This window comes from Plasmodium falciparum, assembly GCF_000002765.6.
Source record: "Plasmodium falciparum 3D7 genome assembly, chromosome: 9".
In the NCBI taxonomy this organism is placed as follows: Eukaryota; Apicomplexa; class Aconoidasida; order Haemosporida; family Plasmodiidae; genus Plasmodium; species Plasmodium falciparum.
In genome coordinates, this window is record NC_004330.2 from 1,084,536 (window position 1) to 1,102,500 (window position 17,965).

A 17,965-nucleotide genomic window follows, 5' to 3' on the forward strand; every position below is an offset into this window, starting at 1 on the left:
CGTTTTGTATGATGCACATAAAATTCCATTATACATATGTTCCTTATATGTTTTTTATTTAAAAAAAAAAAAAAAGAATAATAATAATTACTTTCCTATAAGATAAAGTTTGATTTTTATTGGTTACACATAAATACAGAAAATAAGAAAAAAATATAAAATGAAAAAATATCATAAGAAATTTCCAAATGAAATGAATTTATTTTTAATAAATTCTATATACACTTTAACCTTGTTAATGTTTCTGGAAATTTTTTTTTTTTTATTGGATGGAATAAATACCTTTGAAGTTATAACCCTTAAAGAAAGAATTTCTCAAATAATTTGGTGTTTTTTTTTTTGTTTGCATTTAGCACTATTAAAAATAGCAGAAGTGTTTTCGGAAAATACTTCTGGAAAACCAATTATATCTATTCATTATTTATTTATTTTATATATAATTATTCTTCCTTTATCATCTTCTCTATTGTTTACATCTTCATTATCATGGACAAAATTAATTTATTTCACTTACATTTTAAGTTTAGTTACATCGATTCATATAAGAAAATTATTACTTATTTGTAATATTACACTAATTACAGGATTTTTAAGTTTCTATCATAATTTACCAAATTACAATATAATCATTTGCTTTACTCTCCTTCTTCTTGTTCATATTATAATATGTATTGCAATTCATATAGCATTATATATATTAGCTAAACACATATTTTACATAAAGAGAAAACCACTAAGGGCCCTTGACAACATAGAACCATATTTCCATGAACTGGAGAAAAAAGCTATTTTAATTAGAAACAATTTGATATATTATCAGCAGAACAAAATCAGTGTGGACATATTAGGTTAGAAGGAAAATTATTGAAGGGTGAAATATATTCATCTGAAATGAATACACCCCCCCCCCCCATATGTATATATATTTATATATATATATATATGTATATTTTTTTTTTTTTAGGCAATTATCTATTTGAAAATGAAGTAAAGTATGGCATAAACAAAATCAAGACAATAAACAAAAGTAAAATAAATCTTGAAGATTATTATGATGAAACTACTAATGTTCAATATGATACTCCCATGGATATCAGTGATATTAACTATTATAGTAATAACGAATTTAAAGTAAATGTAGAAAATGATTCAGAAGATATAGAAATGTGCTCTTTAAAAAAAATGAATGCAGAAGAAAATAAAATTAATGATAATTATTCAAGGAATATAATAAGATGTGATAATGAAGAAAACTTAAATGTGGAATCAAATATAGAAATAGATAATAGAAATTTATGTAATGAAAACTATACATATAGCAAAAATAAAAAAAAAAAGGAAAAACTTAAAAAGAATAAAACAAATATATCACTAAAAGATAATTCATCTGCTTATATTGATAATAATAATAATAATAATAATAATAATAATAATGAAATAAATAATCATGTTACTTCTTATGATAAATATTTATCTCCACAAAATAATGATTATATTTCACAAAATAATAGTTCCTCTTCTCATAAGGATAATAATACACTTTATAGTCATTCTAACTTTAAAAGGTTTAATAATAAAATTGTAAATAAAAAACTAGATGCTTTAAATAATGAGGATTACGGAGAAACATATAAAAAAAAAATTGTTCAGAAACATTTTTCTTTATTACGTAGTGGTCCTGGAAAATGTAATCGTAAAAGAAATATATTATTATCTGAAGAATTAAAAAACAAGATTAATTACATATATTTTGATAAGAATGGGAAAGTTAAACAATCTAAAATAATACCGTTATATGTTTTAGAAAGACACAATTTGAATGATCTCTCTACATATTTAAAAAATGATACGTGTATAAAAATTAATAGTTATTATAATTTCTTTACTATTTTTAATAATAATTCAAACTTAACTACAGATGGCGTAAGTTATGGCAAAGGAGTTATAAATATGAGTTCTATAAAAAGTACACTAAAAACAAATAATACTAGTATATATGATACAAAATCAAGAAGTAAAAATGAAGATACCAAATTGAATTGTTTTCACCTGAAAACATCTATATTAAGAAATTGCCCTATTTTAAAAAAAAAATATTTTTACAAATATAATTATAATAATAGTAGTAGTGGTAGTAGTATTAAATATTTTATGAACCATGAAAAAAAAATATCTCAAGATAAAACGTTTGATGTTCGAAATTCTAAATTCATAAACGCAACAGAAAAAAGAAGAATATGTACATCAAAGTTTTATTCTATAAATGAAAATAGTCATTATGATGCTTTAATTCTTAAATGTGGAAATGATAAGAGAGTATTTTATTCAATCTATTCAGATAATATGGAAAATAGTGAAAGCCAAAGCGAAAATGAATACGCAAGTGGAAATGAAAATGAAAATGAAAATGAAAGTGAAAGTGAAAATGGACATTCGGATGTGAATATAAAAAGGAGAACTAGCTATATACAACATTTTCATTCAAATGTACAAGAACCCGATGATGTGATACATAGGAAAATTTCTAAATTTCAAATAAATAAATCTGTTAAAACACAAAATACATTATTTTCTGAAGAATCCAATGAAAATATGTTATTTTCAAATAATGCCTTTTATGTAGATGATGGATTGGATAAATCAGTAAATACAGATAATATCCAAGATAATGAAATAGAATCGAACAAATACAATACATCCTCTTGTTCATCATTTTCCATTTCTGATGCGAAAAATAAAAAAATGAATAAAAAGAATATCATTTGTATGTATGATAACATAGTTTTACCAAAAAAAGAATCATTTATAAAATTAACGAATAATTCACGTAACAAAAACAAACATTCCTTAGGTAGTATTTCAAGTATGAATGATTTTTTAAATGGTTCATATGAAGGATCTCTCAAAAATGAAAAAAAGAAAAAAACAAATGCAGAAAATTATGGAATACAGGTAGGAATAAATGATATGTCCAATGATAAACTATATAATAGAGACACAACTTCTATCCAAGGGGGCATTCCCACTTTTGATCACAATAATAGAGAACAAAAAAGAATAAAAGAAAACATACAAAATAAGAAGTTTAATTCGAGAGATACCTGTGAGGGGGAGAAAAAGGAACGCACAGAAGATTCAATAGGAAATCATCATTTCTCATTATGTAAAAAATGTACGAGTAAAAAACATTTTGATGGCATTCTTAGTAAGAAGAAAGGTACGTGTAAATATATTTCTAACTTATCATTGAATAAAAGAAAAAGTAAAGAATCTCATTTAAGTATATATAAAAAATATTTTTTTGAATTTTACGATTGTATTCCCATAAATTATAAAAAGAAACCTCATAATATAGAAAAACACAAATTTTCGTATAATATAAAAAATGCTTTTTTATGTATAAAGTTATTTAATATCATATGGATAAAAATAAAAACATGGTATAAAAAAATTGACAAGAAAGAGAAATATTGGAAACGATATAATGATATATTGTATACATCTCAATGGAAAAATAATATACAGGATAATGAATTGGAATATATATTAAAATATAAGAATTTTATGAAATGGTATAATTATTGGGTAAAAACAGTTTTATTCAATTATTATAAAAGCACATGGGCTTTAAATTTGTTGTTATACATATTGAATGTATTATTAATTTATTTACAAATGCATATGTTTTATTTCTTATTTGAAATAAATAGTGATCAACCTAAATACTCAAACGTGTTGAAAAAAGAAGAAAATTCAAAGACTAAGTTTCCATTAAATCATTTCATGGACAAGAATAAATACATTCCCTTTACTTACATAAGAATATCTTTACAATTAATTATTAACATTATATTTTGTTTACCATCAATGATAATAAAAAATTTTAAAAGAATAAAAATGTTACATATATTTTCCATCCTCAATTGTTTGGTAAATATATTTTTTGGAATGATTGATATTGTCTATTCTTTAAATGATCGCATTTTTAATATAAATGATTTATATGTACTTTTAAATCATTACAACATTTTTGACGTCTTTTTAATTGGAAAATTAATTACAAGTATTTTCTTAATACCTTTTTTTACTAATTTTAATGAGTCCAAAACGTGTGCATTAATATATTTCAGTTGTATTTGTTATATAAGTACATTTTATTATTCCTATAATCCCTTATCCTTTAGTATTAAATTGATGTACCTGACAATATTTGTAATTCTTATAGCCGTAACTTTAACAACTAGCTATTATGCCAAGTAAAAAAAAAAAAAAAACAATAAAAAAAAATAAAAAAAAAACCTAACTTGTTCATAATTTTAAGTATTACATTAAATATATATATATATATATATATATATATATATAATATGTATGTATTTATTATTTATTATTTTATTTCAGGTTAATAATGAAATCTAGGAAGATGTTATTTGTTAAATATGTTTTGCCATATTTTATTTATTTAACATTTCTAAATACCGACCCGCATATTCAAATGAAAATAAAAGAAAAAAAAAGAAAAAAAAAGAAAAAAAAGCAAAGAAATATTGGTAAATAATATTATTTGAAAGTGCAATTTGATGGAGAGTAACACATTATTCATTAAAAAAAAAAAAAAAATTTTTTTTTTTGTGAAAATTATATACTTTTATGTATTTTTGTTAAGTAGATAATATTTTTTCTTTCTTATAAGTACAACTGAAAAAAAAGAAATTAGAAATTTTTAATTAGAGATTCAAAGATTTACAAATGGCATCTCAAGAATAGGGCATTTTTTTGTTTTATATACTTATTGGGTTTTTTTTTTTTTTTTTTTTTTTTTGATAACATATTGATTAGTTGGTGAATAAATAAAAATATATATATATATATATGTATATATTTATTTATTTATTTTTTTTTATTTTTATCATATGAATTTACTTTTTTTTTAATTAAATAAAAAGGAACATTCAAAATATTATTTTAAACTTAGCTTAATTGTGGTATTATATATTTAAAATGTATTAAAAAAAAAAAAAAAACTCTCCTTTATCTATAACTTTTAATTAAGTGATGATTAATTTATATTCATTTAAATTAATTTTGTATATGATATAAAATTAAATTGTTTAATGAATATTTGTGACAATATTATTTCGTGTAATCAAAATATATAAACTAAATATATATGTATGTTATACATTTAAAATAAATAAATATATTCCATTTTGTTATATTAATATATATATATATATATATATATATATATATATATATATATATATATATATATATTTATATATATATATATATATTTATATATTTATATGTAATTATATTTTGATCTAACGTTTTGAAAAAAAAAAAAAAAAGAGAGCATATTATCTTAATAAATGATGAATAATATCGGATTAAGTTGCTCGTCCATTTGGTCAGTTCCTTTGGACTACGAAAATAATAAATTGAAAATTGTTGAAAGCATAAAGAAGTGTAAGAAGTTAAATTGTGGAATTAGAATAGGAGGTGAATTAGAGTTATGTGGTGTTAACTGTAAAAGTAGCTTTAAAGAGATTGTAGATCTTCAAGAGAATTGCTGGTATTATTTGAGTGAAATATTAAAGGAGAAATATGATGAGAAAGAAAATTTAACGGATAATATTTTATGTTTTGTTAGTATGCCTGTATATTTCCATAAAAAAATGTATAATTGTGAATTAGCTATATATAATAATGAAATAATTTTTATCTCACCAAAAGAGAATATAAATAAAAATGATGAAAAGGATTATTTTGCTTCATATGAAAAAAATAGTTTTATTGAAGAAAAGGAAAATAATATAAAATTTAATCATTCTGATGTGAAAATATTTCATAACAACTTTGAAAAATATGTTTTGCCACAATGTATTCAGAATATTACAAATCAGAAGGAAACTTATTTTGGAAATGCAATTCTAGAAATAAATGGTTTAGTAATAGCTCATATATTTTTAGATGATTTAATTAAAGTAGAGAGTAATTTATTATTTGAGAATAGTAATGATATATTGTGTGAATCATTAAATAAAGAAAATGAAGTATTTAAAAGAGGAGAATTATTATTTCAAAAGGATCATAAAAAATTAGAAAACAATAATAAGAAAATTAATTTGAACTCAGTTGATATATTATTAGTAAATGGTTATGTTATAAATGAGTTACAATTATTTAATAGATATTTTATTGAATTAATGAATTTATCTAAACTTTATCCTAATATGACATTATGTTTTAGTAATAATAGTGGTTGTGATAACAATTTTTTTAAGTTCGATGGCTTTTCTTTTATTTGTAAAAATAATAAAGTGTTGACGAAAAATGCACGCTTTACTTTTTCAGATATACAAGTAGCATCTGTTAATGTAACATATGTTATAAATAAAGAGAAATTATCTTTACTTCAAAAGGAGAAGATTGATACTCCATATAATGATAATATGAAGAAGGGAAATAAGAATAATGATTTGTCTTTATTAAAAATCGTATCCCTTAATAATATAGATATGTTAAATGGAAATTGTAACAATAATCATATGTCTGTTGAAGGTATTTTTTCATTTAATAATGATTTGAATATATCCATTAAAAATTCTGATGAAAATATATTAAATCATCTTCCTGCACATTTTAACTGGAAATTGTATGGACAAGAGAATAAAAACCTTTTCGAAATTTTTAAAAATCATCATCAACATAATAATGTGTATGAATATTCATATGAATTTAATGGAAATAAATATGTATTACATAATATATATGAAGAATTAAGTTTTAATTGTGCTTTATTTTTATGGTACATTTTATGCTTAACAAATGCTAAAGGGTTTGTACTAGCTATTTCAGGTGGTATTGATTCATCCTTTGTTGCATGCATGGTATATATTTTATCTATAATGATTGAAATAACATTAAAAGAGAATCCAGATTTATTGGATAATAATTTTTGTTCCTTAGAATTAAATGAGAAATTATTTATAAAAAAGGTTAAGAATTTATTAATTGATCAAGCATGCAGAAAGGATATATGTAATAAATTATTAAATACCATATCATTTCCATCAAAAAATAGTAGTGAAAATACTAAATGTTATTCTGAACAATTAAGTAAAGATATTAATTCTTATCATACTACTTATAGTATAGAACATTTATATGAATTTTTAAAAAGTGCTGGTGAAGAATTTTTAGGTGAAGATATGAAATTTGAAAGTCAAGGAGGAAGTACATATCAAGATGTATGCTTACAAAATATTCAATCACGATCAAGAATGTTATTAACATATTTTTTTAGTACATTAATATGTCATAAAAGATATTTTAAAAAAAAATTATTTAATGAATTTTTAATTGCATTAGCTACAGGAAATTTAGATGAATCAATTACAGGATATTATACTAAATATGATTGTTCTTCTGCAGATATTAATATAGTTGGAAATGTTAGTAAATTATTAATTAAAGAAACTATGTGTCATATAGCTAATGATCCTTTTTATAAGTTACAAATTATTAATAAAATTAACCAATACCATCCATCAGCTGAATTAAAACCTTTAGATAATAAACAAACAGATGAAAGCGAATTAAATTTAAAATATATAGAAATCAAATTGTTAACTATTTTAAAAAATAATTTTTTCCTTGGACCATCTTCTATGTATTATTACTTATCTAATTATTTCTGGACAAACATGCCCAAAACTGAAATTCTTAACAAAATTAAAATATTCTTTACAAGAATGTTGAAAAACACACACAAGCTTTTTATATTACCACCTTCTATAATTAGTGAATCATGTGGTTTACACACTCCCAACTTTCTTCATTATGCCAATATTGATTTTGACGCTTTGAAGAAAAAATTGAACTTATGAAAAGTTAAAGAAAACATATACTTGATTCTGTCATGGTGCACACCAGAACCATTATAAATGGCTGTTTCCAAATAGGAATCACATATATAAATATATACATATGTTTATTTATTTTTTTTTTATTATTTTAAAACATTCAAGTGAAAACAATTTAGTTACAAAATATGTACGTTGTTATGAATACAATAAGTAATAAATTAAAAAAAAAAAAAAAAAAAAAAAAAAAAAAAAAGTGTTGACAGGATAAAAATGTGTATACACATAAATCAATAAGTGTATTAAAAAAAAAAAAAATATACATATATATATATATATATATATATATATATATATATTTTTATTTATTTATTTATTTATTTATATGTATATATGTTAACCCATTTGTGTAGTGTGATTTCCGTTTAATTTCATTTTCATAAAAAAATTTGCTCAAATTGACGAACTTGGTTGCTTATAATTTCCTGTAAACTTTCCTTTTTTATATTTTCTTCATTCAAATAAGAATCGAAAATAAATTTATCCTCATCACTTAAATTTTGTGTATCATCAAAATTGATAGATGTATTCATAATTTTTTGATTAATTAATCTATTTTCCTTGTTTGAACAATTTTCTTCTTTATCTTTTTTTTCTGAATTGTTCATAAGTTTTTCCTTTTTCTTACTAGGTACTAATACTGTTTCTCCTTTGTTTGCAATATTTTTATTTAGTACTTTACTTGTGATATTTTTTGTTTGTATGATCTTTTTTTGTTTTTCCTCTCCACCTTTAATTTTGAGAACAGTATTTTTGTTAGTTTTTTTTGTTTGTAAAGTGTTGATTTGTTGTGTGTTTTTTTTTTTTTTTTTCACAATATTATTCATTTTACTGTTTGTTGGATTGGTTATATTGGGAGTAGCATTAGAAACATTATTATTACTTTTATGAATCATATGAATATTTTTTTTTATATATGTTTCTTTGTTTGTTTTTGAAACATTTTCTATATTCATGGAAATATTTGCATTAGTATTAGCATCAGTTGGTGGATCTTTCCTAAGATTGTTTATTTGTTGATCATCATGATGCGTATTTAATGTATATAAATTTAATTCTTTTGTTTTATTTATTGTATTTAATTTTGTTTTCGTTTTTTGATTTTCATTATATTTTTCTTCTTTCAAGTATTCATTTTGCGAATCATAATTTTTATAAGTCATTAACTTATCAGAATATTTGTCTGATATTATTTCATTTTCTTCATTGTTTAATATGTCTCTAGAAATAGAATCACAATTTTTTATATTTATTAAATTATTTTCATGATAATCATTTCTGGAATTATTTAATTTGATTGTATCAAAAGATAACTGATCATTATGTACATTAAGAATATCCTCATTCTTTATATTATTAAAAGAAGATGTATATGACATATTGTCTAACCGATTTTTCATAGTGTTTGTATTTTTCTCTATACTATATCTTTTTGATATATTAGAAACCTTAGTTTGGTTATATGAATTGCTCATATTTAATATGTTTTGATTATTATTCATATTTGATTTTATATGATATTTACGAAAATTCTTTTCATCACATAAATTATTTATATTATCATCATCATCATCATCTATATCATTAATATGATTATCCATTTCATTATATTTGTCATCATTTTCTTTAAACAAATATTCCATTAAAGGATACGGTTTTGTCCTTATTTTCATTTGATCATTTATAAGATGTTCATCATTATATTTTATTTTTTCAAGCTTAGAATTATAATAACTATCATCTTTTTCTATTAAATTAATAACTTCATTTGTCTGGTTATTAAAAATTGCATCTTTATCACAATTATTATCTTTCTGCACCATTATATTGTCATTAAAGTTATTCTTAACGTTTTGTTTTATAAAATAATCAATATTAACATGTTTCAAATGATCACAGCCATTATTATTATTATTATTATTAATATTATTATTAATAATATTATCCCCATTAATATTATCATCATTTCTTTTTTCGGTGTTAATTTTGTCCTCTATGTTCATATGTTTCAACTGCTGCATAATATTTTTTATATAATTAAACGTTTCCAATTTATTTTTCTTAAATCTTATAATATTATCATCTTCGTTACAGTCATCATAATTTCCATGGATAGATATTTTTTTTATTTGCTCAGAATAATCAGAATCCAATACATATTCATCATCTGATATTACAGATGATTGGACTGAGTTATTATTAGATGATGATAAAAATTCATCTAACATTTTTAAATCAATATTTGGATAATATTTTTTAGCTTGGAATTTTTTTACATTCTTTTCAAATAGTTCTGTATCCATTTTTACATTTATATTTTCTATATCAATATATAAATTTTCATTGTAATTTTTCAATGTATTTGTAAAATTATCTAATATGTGATCATCACTATAAGATGTATCATCTGTATGAATGGAGAAATTATCGTAATCTCCTGAGCGTTTATATAATTCTTTTATATATGTATTTTTTTTTTTATTATATGATGATACATTTTTATAAGTATGAAATAATTTCTTTTTTGTTACATAGGAAGAACTATTATTACTACCATAAACGTGCAAATTATTACCATGAATATCCATATTATTACCATGAATATCCAAATTATTACCATGAATATCCAAATTATTACCATGAATATCCAAATTATTACCATGGATATCCAAATTATTACCATGTACATCAAAATTATTACCATGTATATCAAAATTATTACAATGTACATCAAAATTATTACCATGCATATCAAAATTATTACAATGTACATCCAAGATATCTTTATATGTATGATTTGAAATGTTATCATCACATGATTTATTAAAATTTTTAAAAGTATTAATTTTGTTTCTATAATAATGTGGAGTGTTATCATTTTTTGGATTTGTCGTTTTTTTATTATTATAATAATTTTTCACATTGTTATTTGTACTTCTTGTATTGGACTTATTAATATTATTTTGTTCAATGTATTCATTTAAATGATAATGCTTATTACTATTGTTTGTATGATCACTGTAACAATATGTATTATCACAAGATTTATTATTATTAATAGCATCTTTCATGAAGTTTTCTTTCATTTCACATGTATTTGTATATTCAACCCTTTTCAGAGTTTGATATGTTTCATCCTGTTTTAATTTTTTATCTTTTCTTAAAATATTATTATTATTATTGTTATTTATTTTATTTTTGTTTTTTTCTTCACTTAAGATCGTTACATTGTTATTTTGTGATTTATTTGAACAAAGCGAATTGGTTAATTCTTTATTACGATTTCCTTCATCTTTTTCTTGTTTGCATTTTAGAGATATGGTAATATTCTTGTTTCCCACTTTTTGGTTTTCTCTCATTTTTTGTAATTTTTGTTGATATTCTATTTTTACCTTATCTATATTTTTTGATTTTAAATTATTTTTTTTTTGTTCAAGTTCTTCTTTAGATAATTTATATTTTGCCAAATCATTTTGATTACTATCCCATTCATTTAAATGGTATATTTGTTTCATGTTTATTTTATTATTTTTTTGATGTATGTCTTTTCTATTTTTATGAGAGAGAAAATTCTTTTTTTTTTTTTTTACTAATAATGGCATTAAAGGTCTATTATAATTTCTTTTGAATATTTCATTATTTCTTTGTATAACTTTTTTTTTAATAATTTGTTCTTTTTTCTTTTTTATATAATTATTCGGTTTCATTTTATCATTAATTATGTTTGTATTCTCTTCTTTCTTTTCATTATCACTCAAATAAAAATTATTTACATTAATTATTTCTTCATCATTTTTATTCTCATTTTGATTTATAGTTTTATTATAAAAATCATCAACAAGTGAATCATAACTACTATCATCATTAAAATTATTAATTACATTTTTATTATTACATTCGTTAGAATTAACAATTTTCTTACGGTAAAGGGTATCATCATAATTCTTCACCTCAATATTTTTTTTTTCTTCTTCTTTCTTTTTTTTCTCTTCATATCTTTGCATTATCTCGTTAGCAATATCGCTATAATCACTTCCACTCGAAATTTCCATCATCTCAAAAATAAAGAAAGAAAATCAGGTACTATACATATAATTATATATATAAGTAGCAGCATATAAATACATATTGTCATATATTAGATATATATTTATATATATATATGTCGTCAATTATAAAGTGTAAAAAAATGGGTAGATTTTTTTGTAACAAAAAAAAAAAAAAAAAAAAAAAAAAAAAAAAAAAAAAAATAGCTATTTTTTAAGCTAGCCATTGCCTTCAAAATTTTTTTTTTTTTTTTTTTTTTTTTTTCTCTCTAATCCTTATAAATAATACATCTTATATATCATTTTATATTATATCATTTATTTTATATAATTCAAAAATTATAATATTGTTATTAATTTTATATCTTATTACACTTTATAATTAAATGGATTTTTGTTTGTGTTCAAAATTTTCCATTTTTTATATATAAAAGAAAAAAAAAAAAATTAAATTAATAATATATACATATATATATATATATAACATATATGTATAATACACACACTAATATATAATTGTATATATTTATATATATACACATGAACATATTTTCAAATGAGACAAAAAATAATTAAATAAATAAAAACAAAAAAAATAATAATTGAATATATGAAATATGAAATATAAAATATAATATAAATATAAAATTATAAAAAATAAAAGGTTATAAGTAAGGGAAGTCAGAAATATATAATTCTATTAATTTTTTTCAAAAAAAATATTTTCTTATTAGTAATACGATAACAAAAAAGGATACTAATGTATTTAATATATACATATATATTTATATTTATTTAAATAACACAGCACCTATTTAACAGCGTCATTATTCTTCATCTCCTTTTTTGCTTGTAAAAATGAATCTTTTTTTTTTTTTTCAAGTTTTCTTTTTTTAATTATACTCTTTTGTTTTTCTTCCAATAATGCTACGTCTTCCACACCTATTTCGATAATATCACTTTCTTTGTATTGCTTATTACATGTTATGCACATTTTATCCTATAATAAAATAAAACAAATAAATATAAATATATATATATATATATATATATATAATAATATATGTACATATATTTCCATGTTGGTAATTCTCCTTTTCACTTTTGATGTACCTCTGAAATATTGACTCGATTAAACACCTTCTTTGAAAATACGCAACCACAAGAAAATAAACAAATTCCTCCTGATGTAGAATTTATAATTTCTTTGGAAATTAAACAAATCAATTTCCCTTCTTCATTTAATTTATTTTTGCAAAGAACTAAATCCTTTAAAGAATCAACGTGAGCAAACTTTTCAAAGGTATCTTTTTTTCTTTTCTTTTTGTTTTGTTTTTTAACAAGCAATAACTGAAAAGCATGCTCTTTATTATACAAGTAACCAAGGCGACAACAAAAAAATGGTTCTTTTAATAATTCCTTAATGGAAAAAAAATATATATATATATATATATATATGTATAATAAAAATATGTCAAACAAAATAATATTATGCTATCTTATTTTTATATGCATCGTTTCATATTTTATTATTTTTTAAATTACCTCAGATATAACACAACGGTTAAAATGGTATTCCCGTAACTCCTTCTTGTTATATTTATTTTGATTTACATTAACAAGTGTATTTTTTTCATAACCTAAACTTCCTGTGTTTTCTCTTAACTTTTTGTTTTTCATACGAACTAAGTCAACTCTTTGAGGCAAACTCCCTCCATCTCCCCCCATTCTAAAAAAATAAAATTATCAAGGTTTTTAAACGTTTTAAAACAGGGGAAGCTATTAAAAGCAGGAAAATATAAATAAATATATATATATATATATATATATATTATATGTATTATATTTTTTTCTTTGTTCCTATAATTATATTTAAATTTAAAGACAAAAAAAAAAATATATATATATTAATAATTTTAGATTCTTTTTTTATTATATTAAAAGGAGCGACAAAAATTCATCTTTATTATAATTTCTATTATTTAATTTAATTTTTTTTTTTTTTTTTTTTTTTTTTTTTCATTTTCTATTTATAATTTAATTCGATATGCATAATTTTTCAAAGTTTTTTCCTTTTTTTTTTTTTTATACTGATTTTAGAAATACATAAAGTTAGTAAATACAGTTATAAAAATTAAATATATATATAATATATATTATATATAACATTGTGATAATATATATATATATATATATATATATGTTATATACATATGTATTTATTTATTTTACATATATCATTATTTATATAAAGAAAAAAAATTATTCGTATATGAAATGGATATAATTTTTTTTTTTAAAAATGTAACAAGAAATATAAATTTTTAATTTGGAAGTTAAAAACGAATAATGTTTTATTAATATATATATAATTATATATATAGTAATAAAATATTTTAGAAAGTAAATATTTATAAAAACATTAATGTGACAGAATTATTTATAAGAATATATTTTTGTATATTATATTAATACGAGAAAGTAAATATAATATTTTGAGTGATATTTTATTTTAGTGTTTAATTTTTTTTCTTTTTTTTTTTTTGAAAATATAAAATAAGAATGGGTGAAATATACAACAAAAGACATAAATACATGAACAATGGTAAAAATGAAAAAAAATATATAAATATATATGTACAAAAATATGGAATTAAATTTATATTTCTTTGTGTACATGTAAAAAATACATAAATAAAAATATATATATATATATATATATATGTGTTAGTTTATTTATTTATGAAGTATACATATTACAATCCGTTGCAGAATTAATTTTATCATAAATTTGTTTTACTATTTGTCAGGTGTTTTAATATATGAATGGGAACAAAGTATAGACGAGATAAATATTTATATTGATATGAATTCAAAACTTGTTAATAAAAACGATTTAAACATTGAAATAAAAAGTAAAAGAATAACCATAGGATTAAAAAACACGAAAAACTTTTTAGAAGGAGAATTATTTAGTATTATTGATGAAGATTGTTCTTACTGGTTTATTGAAGATAATAATTTACATATTTTATTAACCAAAGTAAAAAAAGGTGAAAGCTGGAATAGTGTCTTTAAAGGACATAAAAATCTAAATCCTGTTGATGAAGATAATACAAAAAAACAAATTCTATTAGAAAGATTTCAACAAGAATATCCTAATTTCGATTTTTCTTCTGCATCCTTTAATGGCCAAGTTCCTGACGCAAGAACATTTATGGGAGGACTTAAATATTAAAAAGATTAAGTAGAATAATGTTCTTTCCCAACATAAATAAATAAATAAATAAATATATATATATATATATATATATATATATATATATATATATTATATATATATGTGTATTTTTTTCCTTGAAAAAAAAAAAAAAAAAAAAAAAAAAAAATAAATAATAAAATAATAAAATAATAATAATAGCTAGCTAGCTAGCTAACTGTCTAGCAAAAAAAATAAAAAAAAAAAAGTTTAATTTCAAAAAAAAGGGAAAAAAAAAAAAAATTCCAAATGATAAATATAAAAGTTTTATCATACATACATATATGTGTACAATATATATGTGTATGTATAATATGATATATATTTTATATAATTCTTTAATTTTTATTGTGTATTTTTTTGTGTTTTTGTTTTTTATATTATGTATTTTTATTTTTATTTTTATTTTTTTTTTATTTTTTGTGATTTAACTTATTCAATGCACACATTTTAATAAGATATAATATCACATTATATCATTTTATTTGAAATCTTCTAACATGTCAAGCAATAGACTTCTTCTTTCAAACAAGGCCTTTGCAATATTATCCTCCATATTTTGTTTGATTAAAGAATCTTTGATATTATTTGCTTGTTGAAGTTTTAAAGCATTTCTACAATTATTAAAATTGATGAAGTTTTGAATACATTTATGTTCCCGTTCGCTTTTTTTTAGTTGAAAATTATTTTTTAAACAACGAAAATAAATAGAGCCAACAAGTCTACAAGCATTATCTATAGTAGTACTTTTATTCCATAAATATGAATATTGATCTGCTTTATATTCTTTGGCATCCATACTTAAGGTATCTTCTAATTCTGGTTTCCCATTAACAATATCATACCATAACATTTTATCTTTTAAATTTATATTATTATTAATAGATAACCCGACGAAATTGTAACTATCGAAAAGTTTTTTTAAAGAATAATTTATTTCCATATTTAACCTTCTTTTAAGAAACCAATTTTTTAATTCATTTTCTATAGAATTTATTTCACTTTTTAATTTGAAAGATGAATTGGTCTCATTATCATTTACGGGTATGTCAGTACTCATTTTATTATAATCAGTATTATTATTGTAAACACTATTAATATAATTATTTATTTATTTATTCATTTATTATTTTTTTTTTTGCTAAAAATATAAGTATTATAAAAATAATATATATATATATATATATATAAATAAATATATGAGTATATTCTTTTATATATTATTCCTGCTTAATTGCATGATCTTCAACAAATAAACAAATAAATAAATAAAGGATACTTGAAAAATACACATTGAAGAAAATTTAAATTGATAAAAATATGCAATTGTAACAATAATTATAAATATATATATATATATATATAATATTTATTTATTTTATTTTATCTTTTAAGTTATTATATTAATTAAAAATAATGGGAACAAAAAAAAGGGAAATATAAAAAAAAAAAATGATAATATAATACATTCATATCATTATTTTTATGATAAAATATTATATTTTATAACGAATAAGAGGAATATATTTTTTCATGAAATTCCATAAAATGTACATATTAGTTTAATTCATTTTTTATTATAGTACACATAATATTTGCAGATCCTTAAAAAACGCAAAAAAAAAAAAAAAAAAAAAAAAAAATTACAAATCATATAATGAATCTTTACAAATGCGTGGACATTTTTTGAATTATTACTTTTAAAATATATTTTTTGCAATCCATAGAATAAAAATAAAATTGGGTGATGGTCCCAATTTATTATGTGTACTTATTATATACATATATAATATATATATATATATCATATATATATATATATGTAATATATATGTAATATATATGTAATATATATATGATTTAGCTTGAGCTCAAAATTTTCTATATTATAAAAAAAAATAAAAATTGTCTTATGATTTCTATTTATTTTTTCATAAATATATAAATCACAAACTAGCATATTTTCTGGCTATCCATTTTTTAAAAATAGAAGCACATAAATAATATATAAGCATATATCAAAAAAAAAAAAAAAAAAAAAAAAAAAATATACATATATATATATATATATTATATATATATATATATATAACGTCGCAAGAAATAAAGGAAATCCTATTAAGTTGGTCTTATCATTTTTGGAATGTACTTACATTAAATATTTATAAAAAAAAAAAAAAAAAAAAAAAAAAAAGATAATAAAATAACATTGTATATAATATTATTTCTTTGTTTTATTACATATAGGAATTATTTCCAATCGTATTTTTGAATAACAAATGTTTATTTTATATATATATATTTATATATACATGTGTGTGTATATATTATATATAACGTATCAAAAAAAAAAAATAAATATCTATGATACTTTTATTTATTTATTTATTTAATTAATTATTATTAGTAGCATTTCTTTTTTATTTTATTTTTTATTTTTATTTTTTTTTTTTTTGTTTTTTTTTTTTTTTTTTTATTATTATATAAATTTTATAAATGCAAAAAAAAATAGAATAATAAATAGTCTTTAATCTCATTATAGATTTTGTTATAAAATATTATAATAGAAATCTTGTGTAAATAAAATATTATATTTTTTTTTTTTTTTATCTTTATCTAATAATTTTCTTTTCCTTAATTTTTATATTCATATGCCTTAGTTTATTATTTTGATGGAATGATAAGAATATATATTGAACTTGAATAAAATTATGATAAGAAAAAAGATG

The 17,965-nt window shown here is 19.8% G+C and overlaps 6 protein-coding genes across 6 annotated transcripts; 3 read left to right on the forward strand and 3 right to left on the reverse strand.

The window, feature by feature from the left end:
* Positions 1-160: 160 nt before the first annotated feature.
* PF3D7_0926600 (conserved Plasmodium membrane protein, unknown function) lies at positions 161-4,558 on the forward strand (the record flags this gene model as incomplete). Its single annotated transcript, XM_002808915.1, has 3 exons — positions 161-848; positions 965-4,256; positions 4,402-4,558. 3 exons carry the CDS (start codon positions 161-163, stop codon positions 4,556-4,558), a joined length of 4,137 nt encoding a protein of 1,378 aa, XP_002808961.1.
* Positions 4,559-5,375: 817 nt separating this feature from the next.
* Positions 5,376-7,895, forward strand: PF3D7_0926700 (glutamine-dependent NAD(+) synthetase, putative; the record flags this gene model as incomplete). Its single annotated transcript, XM_001352101.1, has 1 exon — positions 5,376-7,895. One exon carries the CDS (start codon positions 5,376-5,378, stop codon positions 7,893-7,895), a length of 2,520 nt encoding a protein of 839 aa, XP_001352137.1.
* A 413-nt stretch (positions 7,896-8,308) lies between these two features.
* On the reverse strand, positions 8,309-11,986 carry PF3D7_0926800 (conserved Plasmodium protein, unknown function; the record flags this gene model as incomplete). The annotated part of the gene is made up of 1 exon (XM_001352102.1): positions 8,309-11,986. One exon carries the CDS (start codon positions 11,984-11,986, stop codon positions 8,309-8,311), a length of 3,678 nt encoding a protein of 1,225 aa, XP_001352138.1.
* An 802-nt stretch (positions 11,987-12,788) lies between these two features.
* PF3D7_0926900 (replication termination factor, putative) lies at positions 12,789-13,705 on the reverse strand (the record flags this gene model as incomplete). The annotated part of the gene is made up of 3 exons (XM_001352103.1): positions 12,789-12,977; positions 13,091-13,396; positions 13,523-13,705. 3 exons carry the CDS (start codon positions 13,703-13,705, stop codon positions 12,789-12,791), a joined length of 678 nt encoding a protein of 225 aa, XP_001352139.1.
* An 834-nt stretch (positions 13,706-14,539) lies between these two features.
* On the forward strand, positions 14,540-15,215 carry PF3D7_0927000 (HSP90 co-chaperone p23; the record flags this gene model as incomplete). Its single annotated transcript, XM_001352104.1, has 2 exons — positions 14,540-14,582; positions 14,788-15,215. 2 exons carry the CDS (start codon positions 14,540-14,542, stop codon positions 15,213-15,215), a joined length of 471 nt encoding a protein of 156 aa, XP_001352140.1.
* A 502-nt stretch (positions 15,216-15,717) lies between these two features.
* Positions 15,718-16,296, reverse strand: PF3D7_0927100 (conserved protein, unknown function; the record flags this gene model as incomplete). Its single annotated transcript, XM_001352105.1, has 1 exon — positions 15,718-16,296. The coding sequence occupies one exon, from the start codon at positions 16,294-16,296 to the stop codon at positions 15,718-15,720; it is 579 nt and encodes a 192-aa protein (XP_001352141.1).
* Between the last annotated feature and the right edge of the window lie 1,669 nt (positions 16,297-17,965).